Below are 19,033 nucleotides of genomic sequence, written 5' to 3' on the forward strand. Positions count from 1 at the left end.
CGTGACGTAGGGCAGCCCGGCAGCCAATGCGCTGGCCTGGGAGGGGAGTTTGAATCAGGACGGCCGGAGTCGGCGGGCGGCTCGCGGCGGAGGGCGCGGAGCGGAGCGAGGGGCCGGGAGCGCGGCCGCCGCCGCCATGAGGAAGAGGTGAGGGGGCGGGGCGGGGCGGGGCGGGGCCCGGTCCGGTCCGGTCCGGTCCGGTCCGGTCCGGTCCGGGGCCCGCGGCCGCCGCTGTCTCTCCCCGGCGGGCGCGGCCGCTCGGGGCCGGGGTCTCGCCCCGCCGCCAGGGCCGGCCCCGCGAGCGGGGACGCGGGCTCCGCCTGCCCCGGCCCTGGCGGGTCCCCGAGCCCGTCGGCCGCCCGCCCGCCCGCGTGGGGGCCCCTGGGACGGGCCGGCGAGTGACCCGGGCCGCCGCGAGCGCCCGGGCTCGGCCCCCTTCGGCGCGATGGGAGAGACTGGGGCCGGCCGCGGTCCCGGCCATGGGGGCGGGGGCGGCGCTGCCTGTTGTTTACTCCTCCTCGCAACACAGGAACAGGGGTCCCCCAGCGAAACTAACAGGCAGCAAACACAAGGCGGTATTTCTCACCCAGGCCCAGCCAACCTGTGGAACTCCTTGCCAGGGGATGCTGTGGAGGCCACAGGAACATATGGGCTCAAAAAAGAATCCGGGAAGTTCCTGGAGTATAAGGTCCACCAGCGGCTATTGGCCAAGGTGGTCCGGGATGCAGCACCATGCTCTGGGCTCCCTGAGCTTCCGCCTGCCAGGTGCTGGGACTTGAGGATAGAGGCTGAATCGCTTGATGAGGGCCTGTTCTTTTCATTCCCTCCGAAGCATCTGGCCTTGGCCGCTGTCCGAAGACAGGATACAGGGCTAGATGGACCATTGGTCAGGCCCAGTATAACCCGTCTTATGATTATGCTCGTGTTCTTATGAGAGCTATAAAAAATACTTGGGCAATTATAGAATAGTTATTCAGATTCTTCATTTTTAAATATGTTAGAAAATGGTGAATGACACTTACCAGATGAAGATTTTATTTGCTTTTACTTGTGACATTTGGATGAACACTGGAATTCAATTAAAAATGCACAAAACAGCATTTTAAAATCTTTTTGTTAATTAAGAGAAATTATCTTAAATGTACTGGGAACATAAACTTATTTTTTTCTTATCAAAACATGTTTTGCATTTAAAACTGATTTAATAAATAAGCGTGTTTCGGAGGTGTTAAGGTTCCTTCCCCACTCTGAACTCTAGGGTACAGATGTGGGGACCTGCATGCAAGACCCCCTAAGCTTATTTTTACCAGCTTAGGTTAAAAACTTCCCCAAGGTACAAACTTTGCCTTGTCCTTGAACAGTATGCTGCCACCACCAAGCAATTTAAACAAAGAACAGGGAAAGAGACCACTTGGAGACATCTTCCCCCAAACCCTGCACCCCCTTTCCTGGGGAAGGCTTGATAAGAATCCTCACCAATTTGTACAGGTGAACACAGACCAAAACCCTTGGATCTTAAGAACAATGAAAAATTAATTAGGTTCTTAAAAGAAGAATTTTAATTAAAGAAAAGGTAAAAGAATCACCTCTGTAAAATCAGGATGGTAAATACCTTACCGGGTAATCGGATTCAAAACCTTAAGCTACAAAAAGATACAAAAGCAGGAATATACATTCCATTCAGCACAACTTATTTTACCAGCCATTAAACAAAAGGAAATCTAACGCATTTCTAGCTAGATTACTTACTAACTTAACAGAAGTTCTGAGGCTGCCTTCCTGATCTGTTCCAGGCAAAAGCATCATACAAACAGACCCTTTGTTCCCCCCACTCCGATTTGAAAGTATCTTGTCCTCTCATTGGTTATTTTGGGTCAGGTGCCAGCGAGGTTACCTTAGCTTCTTAACCCTTTACAGCTGAAAGGGTTTTGTCTCTGGCCAGGAGGGATTTTATAGCATTGTATACAGAAAGGTGGTTACCCTTCCCTTTATAACAGGAGGGTGTAGGTGCAGATCCTGTACTTGAAGATAAGACACTTGGGCAATGGTGTTTGGTCTATTTTGTTCTCCATGAGGGTATTGTGCCTGGCCTCTGGGTCCCTAAACAAGCCCTGTGAGAGTTTTATTTGTGGCTGGGACCCTTGGGTCTATGACCAGCCCTGGTTTTTGAAGTCTAAGTGGTTTATCCCTCCCTGGTAGCAAGGGGATGGAGCTGAGCAGTGAGGTTCAGGACTTGTCAGTTTCCAGGCAAACTCCTGAGCAGAACAGGAGCAGCAAATAAGGGAGTTGGGGAGGAAGTGTGGTTCTTTCTCTTCCAGGTATGGCTCCACACTAAGTAGTGAAGATCTGGACAATGAATGCAAAACTGCTGTGACATGCCTTGGATGTGCTCTGCTCGCTTCTCTGCTAGAAAGAGAGTTCTGGTGGTGGCTTTACTGATGGAGAAAACATGATGCGAGAGAGCAAATTTCAATGCTGCGTAGCATCCAAGCAAAGACTTCTTAGACAGCCGGATTCAGAAATAATTGCCACCAGGAGAAGGATCATCCATAAGAGAATTGGAAAGAAGGAACGAAAGAAGTGGACTGACAATTTGTGACCAAGGGAAGAGAGACGCATTCATAGATAGAAATGTTGACTTATCAGATACTCAGCAAGTCCCTTTTATCTTCAAGCACAGGATCTGCAGGATGATGAAGTACTTTTCATGAAGCAGAATGATGTACTAGTATCCTAGGAGGATGAAGTAGAACTTTTCAGTCCACTGGTAACTAACGGCAAAAAAAGCGAACATCATTCTGGCATGTATTAGCAGGAGTGTTGGAAACAAGACACAAGAAGAACTCGCAAAAAGAAAAGGAGTACTTGTGGCACCTTAGAGACTAACCAATTTATTTGAGCATAAGCTTTCGTGAGCTACAGCTCACTTCATCGGATGCATACTGTGGAAAGTATAGAAGATCTTTTTTATACACACAAAGCATGAAAAAAATGGGTGTTTACCACTACAGAATTGTTCTTCTTAACCTATGAGGATAGGACAAGAAGCAATGGGCTTAAATTGCAGCAAGGGAGGTTTAGGTTGGACATTAGGAAAAGTTTCCTAACTCTCAGCGTGGTTAAGCACTGGAATATATTGCCCAGGGAGGTTGTGGAATCTCCACCATTGGAGATTTTTAAGAGCAGGTTAGACAAACACCTGTCAGGGATGGTCTAGATAATATTTAGTCCTGCCATGAGTGCAGGGGACTGGACTGGAAGGGACCTCGAGAGGTCATCTAGTCCTGTGATTCTATAATGCTAGTCAACGTGGTTTTATGAAAAATAGGCCTTGCCAAACACACTTGCTTTCATTCTTTGAGGTTACTTGTCAATTTAGACTTTTGAAGACATTGAGTTAGTACCATACAACATCCCGGTTTAAAAAAAAAAGAAAGAAAAGCACTATGCAATATCAGTAAAACATACATGAAATAGATTAAGAACTGGAGAACTGACAGATCTCAAAGTAGTCCTAAATGGGGAATCATCATTGAATGGGGATGTTTCTAGTGGGGTTCTACGTGGATAAGTACTAAGCCCAATACTATTCAGCACTTTCATCAGTGATCTGGAGGTAAATATAAAATCACTGCTGATAAAATTAGCAGATGAGACAGATTGGTGGAGTGATAACTAATGTTGAGGACAGGGCAGCCAAACAGTGATCTGCAAACAAAATGACAGGTTTCAGAGTAACAGCCGTGTTAGTCTGTATTCGCAAAAAGAAAAGGAGTACTTGTGGCACCTTAAATTGGTTAGTCTCTAAGGTGCCACAAGTACTCCTTTTCTTTTTGCAAACAAAATGTGTGTTAATACAGCCAAATGTAAAGTTATCCATCCAGGAACACGGAATGCCAGGCACACCTACAGAGTGGAGCCTGTATCCTGGAGAGCAGTAATTCTGAAAAGGATTTGGGTCCTACTGGATGAGCAACTCAACATGAACTACCCGTGCACCAAGGGTTAATGCAGTCATTGGATGTGTAAACAGGGGAATAGGGAGGTGATTTTTACCTCTGTATGCAGCATTGGTGAGACCAGTACTGGAATATTATGTGCACTTCCACATTTTTAAAGAGGTGTTGAAAAATGGGACAGGGTGTGTAAAGAACCAGAAAAATTATTTCAGGGCTGGAGAAAATGCCCTTCAGTGAGGGACTTGGAGCTGAATATGTTTAGTTTATCAAAAAGACTGAAAGGTGACTTGATTACTGTGTATAAGGACCTTCCCTGGGAGAAAATACTGAGCACTTAGAGATCTTTCACCTCGAGGAGACAAGCAGAACAAGAGAAGAAAGGGTTCCTCACCCTGTGCAGTAACGGTGGTTCTTTGAAATGTGTCTCCCTAGTGGAACACCTATAGGGACGCAGCTCAAAGAAGAGCCCATGGCTGGAAGCTGAATTCAAATTAGATACAAATGTTCAACAGGGAGGGTGATTAACCCTTGGACCAAACTCCCAATGACAGCAGTGGATTCTCTATCTCTTGATGGCTTCCAACCCATACTGGAGCCTTTCTGGAACATGCATTTGCCAAACACAAGTTACTGGACCCAGTCGGGGTGACTGGGTGAAATGTAAGGGCCTGCGTTACACAGGAGGTCAGACTAGATGATCTAGTGGTCGCTTCTGGCTAGAAACTTTGACTCTATGACCAAAGGAGGGAGTCACTGTAGTTAATGAATTGAACTGACTGTGTCTGGACACCATGTCCTTCAAGTTCTTAGAACTGATAGATCTCATCCCCTCACCTCACTTTTATTCATAGGTTGAAGGAGGAAAACAAACTTTAAATTCTCAGTCAGTTTCTCGACTTTGAATGAACTCATACAAATGAAGAAAGTGTTCTCTCTGCTTCTGCAGAAGAGGATAATGCTGTCAAAAGCTGGTTTAGCACTTGAGCAAACTGTCATGTGAATTTTTTCAATGCTTTGGCAGCAAATGCATAACTAGCTGAGTGGTTTGCTTCCAGCCCTGAAATTTACTATGGCTGGCAATGAGCAATGGGTGATTGTTATATGCGCGTGTCATAACAGCATCTTCCTTTTCATCCATTAGGCATCTTAAAGCTCCTTGGGGCAGGGAGTGTCTCTTTGTTGTGTGTTTGTACAGTGCCTGGCCCAGGACTGGGGCTCTTAGGTGCTGTGGTAATACCAACACTAAAGAATAATATCTTAGTACTTTGCGTTGAGAATATTGGTGAGAAAGTGAAGCACAGTAAGTGCTTGATCCCTCTGCTTCCTCACAGCTTGAATTTTTGTTGCGTGAGTCTTTCCAAATTCCAGCCGCATCAGCAATAGAGTAGCTCTTTTTACAACTTATCCAAAGGAATGCAAACAAGTTTGTCCAAATAGATGTTTTAAAACTCAACCCTCAATTCCATCTCCTAGGAGACTAAAAACTAGTACTCGCCTCTTCAGTGAAGCTGAAGCGAAGTGATTGTGATGGAAGTATTTTACAACTGTCCCTCCTGCCTCCCTCAGCGAGGTGCTGGCTGCAGAGTCCGTGGCATGTCTGAACAAAGCGCTGGGTCACCTTCGGGATATCTGGGAGGAGATTGGGATCCCTGAGGAGCAGCGACTGCAACGAACAGAAGTGGTGAAGAAGCACATCAAGGTGAGTACTTTTCCCTCTAGCGCCGTTCGCTCTGTATCCAGACACTGTAAGGGATGAATGAACTCGAGGTGTGTACACCTGACCCCAGCAGCCTGCAGGGAAGCAGCTGCTCTATCTTGGGCAGGGAGACAATGGTGGGGAAGGAGGGCAAGACTGGTGTTTTCTCTTTAGGTCTTTCCTGGCTGCTCAGAAGAGCTCTATTCTGGCTAGACTTACGCTGCCTCTCCTCAGAATCATGAGCCTGGAGAAATACAATGGATACTGCAGAAAATCTGATGACTTCCCCACTATGTGCTGCTGACTGCAGCTACTTAGCAAAGAGGCAGTCGGCACTGGCCAGTCTAGAAGGGGAATTGACTGTGCCAACTAGTGAGAACCTACCCTGCTCTGAACAGTTCCTGCTGGCCAGCTCTGTTCTACTTGGGTGGCCCAGAGGTCATTGTATCAGGCTTTCAGCCTCCCTGTATTCCTCAGCATGATACAGGAGAGCCCTGCCCAATCATGTCCAATCCTGGGTGTAGGCTCTAGCATGACCAGCAGATCTGTTTGGGTCCCGTCCAGCTCTGTCTTCAGCAGAGTATAGGACCTAACCATTCCAGCCCTCTTACCTCCCTGCCCTATAGATGACTAGTTTTCCTCCTCCTGCTGCTGGCCATCTATTTCTAATCATGCATGTGCTAAACACACACCTCTGCCATCCAGTGGCAGATAAAAATATCCCTTTTGGAAGGGCCTGCTTGCGGGGGGGCAGTGGAAACAGCTGGCTATCGTCCAGGACGGATCCAGAGCACCCAAGAGCCATCTTCCTGGCTTCTCTTATTCTGGGTCCCAGGGCCATACATGGCCCCTCACTCTCCAAAGGTGTGCATTGCTCCCAGATAGCTGGCTTCTCTAATGTGCCCACGGCTCTTGTCCTCCTGTAACTATGCCCTGTAACTATGCCCTGGCACCTACGATTGTCTTCATCCAAAACTCTGAAAACGTTTCACAAAGATGGTAAGTACAAGGCTTGAAAAATGTACCCAGTGCCTGCTAGGCCTACTGGACAGGGTCCAAACTCCTGCACGGCCCTGCAGAAGATGCACACAACAGCCTGTTCCTTGGAATTAGCCTGAACCGCTTTCTGTTGTTTCCTGGCTCTTGGACCTTCTGTCTGAACTCTGCTTCTTCCTCCTCTGCCACCATACGTCTTATCTCTTCCTGCGCTGCTCTACCCTTGCCCTGGCTTCCCCTTGCATAGAGTTCTCCCCTCTCCTCCTCTATTCTCCTTTCCCCTCAGATAATCTTCCTCGTCTGCTTCTCTTGAGTTAGCCACTGCCCCTTTCTGCTTCGCTTCAGCTGCTCCAGATACTTTCCCCTGGGGCGAGTGGGTTTCTCAAGCCTTGTAAGTACCATTCCCATTTCACAGATGATCAATCTGAAGTCCAGGAATGATACTCAGTGACTCCCACACCCCTCCCCTGGGTTACTGAGATGGCCAGTGCCCAGTGGGAAAATGGACCCACTCCCCAGGCCAGGGGGCTCTGAGCGAGGTGGAAGGCAGGCATGAAACATTCAGGGCTGTGGGAGAGCTGGACAGAGAGCGTCTCCCCTAGGGCTGTGTACCTGCTCCATCACATTGCAGACTGTTCTCCTCTCCTGTCCCATTCCCCTGTTGCACAGCTTCTGTCGCCCTCACGTTCTGATCTTCATGGCTTGGGTGCCTTAAAATCCCTGTCAGGACCCTTCAGACTAACAGCCCTATCTCTCGGCACCTGAGGCAGCCCTTCCTAGCAGACTGCAGATGTAGCCCTACCCAGTGTTTCCCTCTTTGCTTCACCAGGGCACAGGGATTGGGGGATCTTGCTGCAGCTCTGCCCTGGCATTTCTCTTCTGCGTCTCTTGTGCCCCGTGTAAAACATCTCACTCCAGTCCATGCAGTGGGCACTGTGCTCTATGCCCAGAGGCTACTCTTTAGCATTGCACAGCCTTTCAGGGGTGTGAGTGGGCTCTGCTCCAAACCTCCTGACACCAGGCTTAGGGTATTCACTCCTCTCTGGCTCTCCCACACATCCTCCACTGCTTCTCTAGGGCCAACGCTAACTGTCGCTCTGCTGCAGGGTCTGCTGGACATGATGGTTGCTGAGGAGGAGAACCTGAAGGATCGTCTCCTGAAAAGCATTGCTATGTGTCGCAAGGAACTGGACACTCTCTGCAAGGAGCTCCAGCTGGATCCATTTGAGGTGAGTTCCGAGGCCTGGCCCTGAGACTCCCTCCTGTCCATCCAGTCTAGTAACACTGTCTTCTACTGGCTTAGTCCTCACCCCGGTGCCTCATGCAGGGCTTCTGCTCACAGGAGAAACTGGCTTTTTCCCAAAGTCAGTCTCCTTAGAGCTCATCAGTGAGCCATAGGGAGCACAGAGCTCTGGACCACCAAGAGGGTCTTGTAGGCTGAGTGGAGGTGGCACAGGCTCATGCTGCAGACCTGGCTTCTCGCAGCCGATCTACTTTGTCTGTGGAAGGGCTGTCCTGCTGGAGTGCCTGCCCGTGGGTGGACTAGCTCTGAACTGAATCCAGGAGGATAAAGGCCTTGTGTCTTGCCCTGTCAGCTGGAAACTAACCAGATCAATGCACGTTGGCTAGAGCTGCTGTACAGAGCAGTGCTGATGTCTTGTGCTCTCTCAGGAGGAGGAGAGCACCATCCTGCAGCGGGAGAAGGACTTGCGCACCCGCTTGGAAGTGATGCTGAAGCAGAAGAGAGAGAGAAAGCAGGAGCTGAAAACGCTGCAAGAACGCGATCAAGACTTGTGTGACCTTCTCTGCATGACCCCGTACAGCATCGACAGCAACTCTGTGCCCAGCCTGGAGGAACTCGACCGCTTCAGACGCCACCTGGCAGCACTGGCTGCTGAGAAGGTCTGGGGTGTGTGTGGGGCGGGGGGTGTATGTACGTGTGTCAGAGAGCGCGAGAAACCTCTGTGGCCTGATGCTTCCTGGCCTCTAGCACTGTTGCTTTCTGCCTCCAGGGGCGCAGGAGAGAGGAGTTTGTCAGCGTCAAGCGGCAGATCATACTGTGTATGGAGGAGCTGGATCATGTCCCTGACACCAGCTTCGAGCGGGATGTGGTGTGTGAGGATGAGGACGCCTTCTGCCTATCTATGGAGAACATTGCTGCTCTTAAAGAGCTGCTGCAGCAGGTACGGAGAACAGTGGTATGAAGTCTTCCATGCTGTAGTTTGCAGGGCGATTCTTAGTGCTATGGCTCCAGTAAAAGGGTCCTGGCACTGGTGAAAAGGGCTTATAACAGGGACAGTTGAAGGGGCGTGGGGGCTCTTGCCTTTGCAGTGAGCAGGTACTTCTGATGAGTCCCCCTTGAACAGAAGTGAGCTACCCCTGCTAGCTGCACAATGCTGACCGTCTGCTTTCCCTGCTCTAGCTGGAGGCCCGGAGAGCTTTAAATGAAGCTGTCTGCGGTGAGCTGCGCTCCAGAATTGTGGAGCTCTGGGACAGGCTGCAGGTGCCTGCGGAGGAGAGAGAATCCTTTGCCCCGTACATGACCGGATCCAGAGCCAAAACCAGGAAAGCTGTAAGGAAATCTTGCCCGGTCTGAGCCATAGGGGGCTGCTGCTTGGCGTAAAGGGAGGGATGCAAGCCTTGCCTCTGAGAGCTGGCCATGGATGCTAGTGCCTAGGGGCTCCTGTGTTCTAGGATGGCTTGTGCTGCCTGGGGCCAGGAATGATCCCCAGCCGCTCCAGGCTGGTTCTCCCTGAAGCACCCAATAAACACCCCTCCCTGTACTGCTGTGCCCTGACGCCCAGGGATTTCCCTGCTATGTTCTGGTCTCTAGCTGCAGTTCGAGGTGGACCGCCTGGAGGAGCTGAAGCTGCAGAACATGAAGACCGTGATTGAAGCAATCAGAGCAGAGCTGGCCACTTACTGGGACAAATGCTTTTATGGCACTGAGCAGAGACAGGCTTTTGCCCCTTACTACGAGGGTGCGTATGGGGTTTCCAGGTCGGGGCCTGGGTCTGGGTCTTGGTTTTTCTGTCTGCCCCATAGGGAGCTGTGCAGAAGCCCAGCGGAAGGCGCACAGGGTGCTCTCCAGTGGAGCTTCCCATTCAGCAGCCTGGCCTGCTGCTGCCCCGTTGCTGAGTTTGGGATCCCTGGTGTTTGTGCCCCGTGACTCTGCTCTCCATCTCTTCGCAGAGGACTGCACTGAGGCCCTGCTGCAGCGCCACGACACTGAGCTGGAGCGTGTGAAGCATTATTACGAGACACACAAAGAGCTCTTTGAAGCTGTTCAGAAATGGGAGGAAAACTGGAGGCTTTTCCTGGAGCTGGAGGTACTGTCCCTGCAGGGAGCATACAAACTGACCCTAGATCTGGGGCATGCTGGGGGCTGAGGAAGGCCAGGGTGCCCACAAGGCAAAATGTGGGGAGATGGGCAGTGTGACCTGGGGGGTGGGGGCATGTGGGGATCTCACTGGAGGGTGGCCTGGCAAAGAGAGATTGAGTGCGGTACTGCAGGCAAGGCGGGAGGGCATCTCGGAGACATAGGTGGGCATGTCGGGATGTGAACTGTCTGCTTGGTTCCCTCATCATTGGCCTTCTGTGCATTAGAGAAAAGCAACAGACCCAAGTCGCTTTGCTAACCGAGGGGGCAACCTCCTGAAGGAAGAGAAGCAGCGAGCGAAACTGCAGAAGACTCTCCCCAAGGTACGTGCTGCTCTGGGGTGGTGGCCCTCCTGTCAGCCTGTGGGAGCTGAACGCCACAGCCTGCCATTGAACACAAGGCTTGTGGGGAGGCAGGTGTGGGCTTGGCATGCCACCACTGAGGCTCCCAACCATGTGGTTTGGTTGGCAGCGTAAAGCAGGGCTCTCTGACCAAGCAGGTCACGGGTTCTGGGAAATCCCAGGCTGGATGGGGCAGCCTACTAGGGTCACTGCAGCCTGATCTGCTCTGCTGCAGTCATTCACTGTCTCTCTCCACCCAGCTGGAGGAGGAGCTGAAAGTTCGAATTGAGGCCTGGGAACGGGAGCATGAGGAGGCCTTCTTAGTGAATGGGCAGCAATTCATGGAATACGTGAGCGAGCAATGGCAGCTACATCGGCTGGAGAAAGAGAGGGAGAAGCAGGAACGGGTGAGTGCAGAGCTGAACAGAGTGAAGTCCCACCAGGAGGGGGCCAGGTGTGTTCTCCACTGCCACTGGGACAGGCCCTTTCCCACTGGCTGAGCCAGGGTGGGCAAACCTCTCACCGCTCTTCTCGGGCGGAGAGAGCTTTGCCACTTCGTCTGCATGTGGCCAAAGCTAATGGCATCAGCATCTCCCACAGGCTTCAGCCAGCACGTACTGTGCTCCTTCTCCCTGGATGCCAGTAAGCTGGGATTTGGCCACTCTAATTCATAGCTGTGCCATCAAGTGCCTGGCATCTGTCCTCCCCTCCTGCACTGCCTTCCAGCAAGCAGGGGTGAGGTGCTGCTGCGTGGGATTTGCTCAGTGCTTTCCCCTCGCTGGCCCTATGCTGTGCCGCATGGCTGGGCTTTAGTTGGCCCTCGATGCCCTTGAGCAGGTAACTGTCTGAATCCCTGGGGCTGGTGCACACCTCTCCAATGGCCCTCACCCAGGCCCAGCTCTACGTGTCTCTCTTGTGTAGCAACTGAAGAAGAGTCGTCAGATCGAGGAGGAGATGTTATATGGTACTGCCCCAAGGACACCCAGCAAGCGGCGGGTCCTAGGAGCCAACACGCCTGGCAAAGTGAGGAAGGTAAATGAGACATGCTGCCAGCTTGGCACAGCAGCAAACCCCAGCTGCTTTGCTGGGAGAAGTGTCAAGCTTGGTGCTCCTTAAAGGAGCCCGGTTCTTGGGCATCTTCGAGTGGTAGGAGTAAAACGGTGCTTGCTGAGCTGCCAGTGGTTGGCCTCTCCAGAGCCATGGCACGGAATGCTGCCCATGTCAGGCCCTTGGGAATGCTATGGCTCCATAAAGGGGCCAGAGGAGCAGGACCTTGCTGATGGCAGCCAGAGAGCTGCCCATACCCTCCTGCCCCGAGGAGTGACTGCAGCCCTCCCACCAGCACTGAGGGCTCTGTCCACAGCCTCCCCTGGAAAGCTGCCATGTGCGCTGGGATTCTCCCAGTGGATGTTGCTGAACTGAGACTTACCCCCCCGCCCCCCACTGATGCCCTGGTTACCACAGGGGGGGCGCCATTAAAGGGAAATGGGCCTCCTTTCCAAGGACTTCCCTGCACGGCTAGTCTCTGGGCCTCCACCACTAACTACTTCTGCTTTGCCTTCAGCTCAATGCAACTTCCTGTGCCACTCCCAACAGCACTCTCCGTTCCGCCTTTGGGGGGACACTCTTCCCCTCCCCGGCGTCCCGCCCACCGCCCTCCGGAGGCAAGGTAAGCGCGTGCTGCCTCTCGCTCCAGCACCCCAGTGCCGTGCCCCAGGGAGCTCTGCTCTTCTAGGCACAGGCCCCAGGAGAGGGTTAAGGACTGGGCAGAGGGCGTGTGAGCTTGGGGTGGAGGAGGCAGGTATAAAATAACTTCTCCCATGTGCAGTTCTGGCTGCCTCAGTGGCTGTCGCTCCCCTCAGCGTATGTACTGAGCTGCAGTCTCTGCCCTGCTGAGCTGCCGAGCCCCGTGGTGCTCCTGCTGGGGGAGGGGCTTCTTTGTTTAAAGAAAATTCCGTGGTCAGCTGCAAGCTGCCAATGCGATAGGTAAAGCTCGTGTAGGGCCTGATGCCCTGCTGATGCCCTGGGACCAGCACTGCTCTGGGCAGTGTGAGAGCCCATAACATTCAGAATATATGTCTGCAGCCCTTATGGCGCATTTCCATCACTCCCCATTGTTTGGTAGCTGGCTTCGGTGCCTTAGCTCAGACTCTGGGCATGATGGGATCTGCCCCAGCAGGGTTGCCCTTGGGACTGGCTGAAGCTGGAAAAGGCAGGACTTAAAGCTGAGTTCCAGCACAGAGCTCCAAGCCCTGACACAGGGGATCCCTTGGCTTGATGATGCTGGGAAGGGAAACAAAGCCAGCACTACTGTACTTGCCATGTTCTATTCATGTCTGTCCTAACCGTCAGTGCTTCCTTCTCTCTAGCTCGGCCAGCCAGCTCGGACCCCCAGCCGCGTGGCCATGAAGCCCCCTCGCACGGCACAAGCAGAGCGGAACAAAGAGAACATGTCCCAGTTGAACGGAACCACCCTGAGCGGTGGGTGCACCCCCACAGCCCCTGCCCAGCGTAACTACAGCATTAACTCTGTTGCCAGCACCTATTCTGAGTTTGCGGTAATTCACCTCTTATAAACACAATCCAGTCTGGGCAGCAGTCAGGGAGGGGATCCCTGTGCACCAGATGCACTCCAGGAGGCACAGCATGCCTCACCTCTGCTCCGTGTTCAGAGCCCATCTTCTGCCACTCAGCGACAGCCATCCAGGGCTGCCTTAGGGAGCCAGCCTGGGCTCCGACTCCAGTGACTTTAGCTATGAAGGCAGTCCCGGAGGCCTGGCCCTGCCATTCTGTGTGGTGCCAATGATGCCTCGCTCCTGCTTCTGGCTGAGGGACCCAAGTGGGAACTGGCCATCAGGCACACACGCACCTGGCAATGAATGCTGTCTCTGATCTCTCACGAAGAACTTCCCTGGCCTGGCCCTGTGTGCGGGAGCCTCACCACGCCCTGGAGGAGGGGTGTTCGGCCCATGGTACAGATGGGGAACTGAGGCACAGTCACTGGCTTATCCCAGGTGTCTCAGGAGTTGGCAGCAGAGCCTGGCTCTGTAGCCAGATCTCCTGAGTTCCTGCGCAGGGCCATAGCCTTGAAGGCTCTATTTCTATTCATCTTGGGTGGTGTCGGGGCGGGCTTCAGCTGGCTGTCCACTTACTGCCTGCCTGCCATCAGCCTGGGGCTGCCACCTCTTTCATGCCATTCGCCTGTCCTCAGCACCCGGTTAAAACCTTTTGGATCGGATCGGATCAGGCTGAAGCAGCCAGAGCAGCAGTTGGCTGTTCAGTGCCCCTCCCACTTGCATCCAAAGGAGAAGTGAGTGAGTCTGAGTAAGACTAGGGGGCAGGGTCCATCCCCCAGTCCATTGAGCCTGTAGAAAATACAGCCATGGCAGAAGCACTGACTCCTCTGGCACTTCCTCTGCAGCTGGAGTTGGTGGTGATGTGCTGATGCTCCTGTCTAGGAGCACACTCTACTCAGCTCAGGGCTCTGGGGTAGCCTGCTGCATCCTTGTTCCTTCTCTGCCTGGCCTCTCGGAAGTACATTGGATGGGCCAAGCTCCTCAGGCCAGCCTTCCTTATCCTATTCCCAAAGCACCTGGCAGCTCAGCGCTCCCACCTGGGATCTGCCAGCTTGTGGCACTGACTTTCTGCTGGCTGGCACAGGGCAGGAGACATTGTCCGGAGAGAGCCCTGGCGAGGCAGGGCCTGCCTCCTGCGATGGGCTAGGGCCTGACTGTTGCCTGTGTCACTTTGTGCTGGCCTCTCTGACCCTGACCCTACTCACAGCAAGCCCTGAGGCAGGGAGTTAGGCTGACCCCAGGGGCCCATGGCTGTGGAGGCCTGAATTATTAACCTCGCCTAAGTTCCTCAACAGCGGGCTGGTGAAAAGCCTAGGGCAGGTGAAGGTTCTTGGCCAGGCAGGGTAAGTGGACTCTGGGAAGAACTGCTGAGCTGCAAACCATGCCAGCTGCTGGGCACCTGCCAGAGGGGCCTGCTGCTGAGAAGGCCCATTGCAGCTCTCCTCCTGCTGGGCCAGGAATCCTCCCTGCTGCAACAACCAGCTGTTCCTGCAAGCTCCCCCTGCCCTCTGGCCTGGCCTTGTCTAACCAGGGGGAAGCACCCCCAACTCATGGCAGCAAAAGTCAGGGCCATGGAGCAGAGTTCCATGTGTCCAGCTTGCTTGCTGAGAACTCCGGCCCAAAAGTTGCATTCATGGCCAGTGCCCACAGTGGCTCCTGACCCTAACATTGTGGCTTCCCAAGGGGGTCTGGGATACAGGGATCGAGGCACCCGTGGTCACCGAGACTAGTAACTTGTGGCTGGATCAAAAGGAAGCAGGGTTCCCTCTGGCAGAATTGTGACAGTCCCGTGTGCCTGACACCAACTCCTCCCCTGCCCCCCTTGGTCTGTCTTACAAACCAGCTTGCTTTCCAGATGCCCCAACAGAGCCCAAATTCTCAGCAAACCGGAGCGCTGCCTGCCCTGCAGGAGTTGGTACTGCTTGCTATAGTATAAGCTGACTTCTTTCGGGGCAGGGTCAGCATTATCCAGGTAGGAAGTCCCAGTATCAGCTGAGTGAAGCTGCCCGCAGTGAGCGGAGATGGTCTGTTCTTGTGTCCCCTGGCTGCACCAACCCGGCACTGCTCTAGCTTGGGGGGCTACTGGCCCGAAATGTCTCCTGGCTGCTTGACCATAAGTTGCCTTTTATCGCCCCTCTCGAGTGACCAGCACCCACAGGCCCTCAGCACGTGCCGCCGAGGCAGCCACCTTGGCCAGGCTGCGGGAGAGCAACTCAGCGAGCTTGAACTGCATCGTCCTTCATGGCCCAAAGTGCACGGCCCGGCTCTGCTGCCCGTCACTGGGTGTTGCCCTCCCCTCAGCTGGCACTTCATTTGCATTTTTCTTTTTTTTTTAAACAGCGCGAACTTTCAAAGGCTTCCAAATCTGACACCAGCTCCCGGATCCTGAACTCCACAACCACCAACATCCACTGCTGAGGAGGCCGCTGCGGGGCCACAGCCAGAAGGTTCCAGTTGTTCAGGGTTGCAGCTGGATCGCTACTCTGGCACAGCATGACTGGACATGCAGCGCCCGAGTGTGCGTCCCTTCGGCGGGTGGTGAAAACGGCAAGTGTCCCACGTTGGATTTTTAGCCAGGCCCTACATGCTACAATGCTCCTGTGTGCCCATGGCAGGGCCCATGGCCTGCCGGCAGCCATCCCTGTGGGGAGAGGCAGGAGCAAGCTGGGGGGGGAGGGAGACTTTTTTTTAAAAAGGGTTTTACTATAGTGATTTTCAGGTTTTTATGTTAGATGCAATGTTTTAGAAAGAGCTGGGCTGCTCCTGCCTGGGGCTCCCTGCTCTTTATACACTACTGCAGCACACCAGCCCCTGCAGCCCTGGACTCACTGCATGGCCCGTGGGGCAGCCAGAGCCTCCACTGGCAACCTCTTCCTTTCCTCCCCCCCGCCCCACAGCTGCCTCTGCGTTGCCTGCCTGGGCCGCTCTCTGAGCTGCTGATGCCCATAGCAGCATCTTACTTGGTATCTGTTCCCCTGCAGGCTTACCTCTTCCCCCAAGTGCTTCCCGGCAGAGGGGCCTGGGGCCGGCCTGGCGCCCACCCTTCCTGAAGCGCACTGTTGAAACACTGAGCCTAGGGCTCCAGAACTGCAATGGCTTATTGCCTGCTGCTAATATGCTGGGTGGGGTGAGGCCAGTGCCTTGGACTAGCTGATTGAGGTGCATGCCTCATCCTGCCTTTAAGGTGGCATGGGCATGGGCGAGAGGGTCTGGGCAATGATCCATAAAAAGGGGCTAGGGTGCTAAACCCTCACCCCCCTGACTGGAATGTCTCTTCGAGCCAGGCCTGGGGGCCCAGCAGCCCTTCACCAGCACTGACTTGGGGCCAGGCAGCCTGGCTCAGCAGATGGTACTTTCCCAGCACAACCTGCCCTTCTAAAGACAAAGGCAGCTGAGCTGGGGAGAGACTTGGCTGATTACACCTCATGCCTGCTAGACTCAGCTTTGTGTTTCTGACGGTTTTTCCCACATTTACAGTGCTGTGCAGGTGTAGTGTTTTGTACCTGTGCTGCTGGGAGAGCTTGGCCTGTCAGCCGGGGCACTTCACCTCTGTGACAGGTGCTCTCTCTGGCAACTGGAGCAGGCCTGTTGACACCTGCCCCAGGCAGGGTGGTTACACTGATGCAAGCTGGGCATGTCACATACCCCAGACTTGAAGCCTCCTGGGGTTGAGCAGCAGCCCGGCTGCCCCAGGCAGGAATCCCCCTGCGCTGGCTTCTAGAGCAGGGGTTAGGACTTACCCTCCCAGCCAGCCTAGGGAGCTGATCTAGGCCACTGCCAGGGTCTGCTCCCCTAGCAAGCTGCACCTTTCCACTGCTCTGAGCATGCTGGAGGTGGGGCTCTGCCTGTTTGCACCTCTGTTCCCATCACTGAGGGCTGCTCTGTAAATAGCGTCCCTGATCATGAACCACTGTGCACCTTATCACTACAGCACCCCCCGCTTGGTTATTTATTCTCATACTGTCCCTGGCCTGCGGCTCTGTACACTGCTCCACGGCGGGGAGGAGGTTTTAGGCGTTCTGTGCTAGCGTGACAGGAACTGCATGGTACGGTTTGACTGCAGCATGGGGCCAGCATCTCTCTGCTCAAGCATTTGCTTGTCTAGTGCCTATTTTAACCTCCTCCACCCCCTTTGACCCCCCTTGCTGGTAGGGAGGGAACAGTGTGGAATGAATTTGTTACTCATGGTGCCTTTAAGTGTCCAGGTCAGCTCTGGAGGAAATATATTCAGCAGTTCTTCAACAGGGTGTACTGTACTTGTGTTGAGAGCAGTGCAGCTAGCTCCTCCTTGCAGGAATGCTTGCTCAGGGTCTTGTCACCTTTACAAACCCACAGCCTGTGGGACCACAGCAGTGTTATAGGAGGCAACAACAGGGGGGCCAGGAAGAACCTGCAGAATGCTTTTAGCAAGGGAAAGATGATTGATTGGAGTTCTCTGGCTGGGGCAATTTAAACCCCCACAGTGAAAAGGAAATCACTTTCTGCCCCAGCCAGGTGTGGCTGAGTCTCTTTACACATCATTACCACCCCCAACAGTGCTGCAGGTTGGTCTGGATGCTGTCCTGGGCCAAGGCCTCAAAGCCTTTCTCCACCCTTTGTAAAGCCCTTGGCCCTTTCAGCTGCTCTCACTTCTCTACAGCACAGATGTAAGTGTTCCATGGGCCACAGACCACGTCCTCCACCGAGAGCCCGTTTGCAGGGAAATAGCCCACTTGTCTTGGCTGGTCAGAGCTGGCTGTGTCAGTGTGGCCAAGCTGCCCATATTTACCTGCAGACAAAAACACAGCTGCTACATCCACCCCACCTCCTGCAGCAGCAATTCTGCAACACCCAGCCCCAGGAGGGCGCTGCAGGGCCGTGGGCAGCTGGAGACTGGGAGGACTCTGTTGTAGGAGCATTTACATTCACAAGCCCGAAGAGCAGTGCACCATCCTCACTTACCCCAGCCCCAGGTGTAGAGCTCCCCTGTCCCTGTAAGCAAAGACAAGAGTCAGCTGTGGGGGCCACAGGAGAGAGGGTCTGTCCTCCCCCCAGTTTTGGGCCAAGGGCAAAGTTTTGTCCAACAAACAGCACAGGGGGGCAGTAGAACTTGCTTCTGCGTATGCTTCTCCCCTGGGTCCCAGGCTGACTGTTACGCACGCTGCTTTATGCCCTTAGTCAGGCCAAGGAGCTGAGTGCAGACCTGCCCTGGGCAGTCAGTTCCCTCGAGGCAGGGGTGTTAATTCAGGGCAAGTTCCCTCCCGAGGTTTCACATTGGAACATCACCTTCAGTTGAGCCAAGCAAGTTAATAAATATATAGCAGAGGTGACCATCCTTCCCCTGGAGCCGGGGCCTGTTCAGTGCAGCCAGTCTCCAGCCTCCTTCCCCAGGACGGGTGGGAATTGCTGAAACCGGCACAAGGCATTAGAGCAGCGGTGGGCAAACTACAGCCCACGGGACCCTCCTGCCGCAGCCTGACCCGGTGCTCTGTGCTGTGCGGTGGTGTGGCTGGCTCCAGCTGGGCAGCGCAGCTGCCTGCCCTGGTGCTCCAGACAGTGTGGTACGGGGGCAGGGGTGTGGATAGGGGTCCAGGGGGGCAGTCAGGAATGAGAGGAGGGGTGGATGGGGCAGGAGTCCCAAGGGGGTTGTCAGGGGCTGAGAAGAAGGGGGAATGGGATAGAGGGCGGGACTGGGCCACGCCTGGCTGTTTGGGGAGGCACAGCTCTTCGTACAATTTCAGAAACCCAATGTGGCCCTTAGGCCAAGTGTGCCCGCCCCTGCTTTAGAGCCATCCCAGCTCCACAATCAACACTTCACCGCCGCCCTCCTTGCTGACCAGTCCCGAGCCCCTGTACTTACGGGTCACAGCAGCAGTGTGGCGGGAACCACAGCTGACCTTGCTGACCTCTGAACCCTCAGGTAGATCCAGCAAAGCGGGGAAGGCCTGGATTGAAATGAAGTCACCTGCTTCAGCACCCGGTGGTGCCTTGGGACTGACCAATTTCAGCTCCGCCTCTCCTGGGAAACGGATTCAAAATCCAACTCAGGTGGTGGAGCTGGAGAGCAAGGAAGACGTGGGCCTCTTTTGGCTGGGGAGGGTCTGACC

General features: G+C 54.0%; 3 protein-coding genes across 5 annotated transcripts in view; 1 reads left to right on the forward strand and 2 right to left on the reverse strand.

Annotated features, from left to right (window-relative positions):
• PRC1 (protein regulator of cytokinesis 1) lies at positions 1-17,845 on the forward strand. Of its 2 annotated transcripts, none has more exons than XM_037910278.2 (14): positions 1-147; positions 5,526-5,658; positions 7,758-7,880; positions 8,323-8,553; positions 8,664-8,834; positions 9,074-9,223; positions 9,485-9,632; positions 9,844-9,980; positions 10,258-10,353; positions 10,632-10,778; positions 11,293-11,403; positions 11,936-12,040; positions 12,741-12,929; positions 15,288-17,845. In XM_037910278.2, exons 1-14 carry the CDS (start codon positions 137-139, stop codon positions 15,363-15,365), a joined length of 1,830 nt encoding a protein of 609 aa, XP_037766206.1. In that variant the 5' UTR covers positions 1-136; the 3' UTR covers positions 15,366-17,845. The 2 variants fall into 2 exon arrangements, with proteins under 2 accessions (XP_037766206.1, XP_037766207.1); XM_037910279.2 differs by having other exon boundaries at positions 12,741-12,852.
• Positions 5,736-19,033, reverse strand: part of UNC45A (unc-45 myosin chaperone A) — a 25,897-nt gene continuing 12,599 nt past the window's right edge. Inside the window, exon 21 of the transcript XR_006284168.1 lies at positions 5,736-5,750. The gene's annotated coding sequence lies outside the window, so the exon portion shown is untranslated. The remainder of the gene's footprint in view (positions 5,751-19,033) is intronic.
• Positions 17,136-19,033, reverse strand: part of RCCD1 (RCC1 domain containing 1) — a 3,926-nt gene continuing 2,028 nt past the window's right edge. Inside the window, exons 5-7 of one of the 2 annotated variants that reach the window (XM_037910280.2) lie at positions 18,787-18,945; positions 17,889-17,918; positions 17,136-17,715 (exon numbers count right to left, since the gene is read on the reverse strand). In XM_037910280.2, the coding sequence (XP_037766208.1) occupies positions 17,573-17,715; positions 17,889-17,918; positions 18,787-18,945 (332 nt within the window). In that variant the 3' untranslated portion in view covers positions 17,136-17,572. The remainder of the gene's footprint in view (positions 17,716-17,888; positions 17,919-18,786; positions 18,946-19,033) is intronic. The other variant, XM_037910281.2, reaches the window with a different exon arrangement.

Source organism: Chelonia mydas, chromosome 10 (genome assembly GCF_015237465.2).
Source record: "Chelonia mydas isolate rCheMyd1 chromosome 10, rCheMyd1.pri.v2, whole genome shotgun sequence".
Taxonomy (NCBI): domain Eukaryota; kingdom Metazoa; phylum Chordata; order Testudines; family Cheloniidae; genus Chelonia; species Chelonia mydas.

Coding starts and splice junctions, on each gene's coding strand:
- PRC1 (XM_037910278.2), top strand. Junction 9,981..10,257: donor GGCTTTTCCTGGAGCTGGAG/GTACTGTCCCTG, acceptor TCTGTGCATTAG/AGAAAAGCAACAGACCCAAG. Junction 10,779..11,292: donor AGAGGGAGAAGCAGGAACGG/GTGAGTGCAGAG, acceptor TCTCTTGTGTAG/CAACTGAAGAAGAGTCGTCA.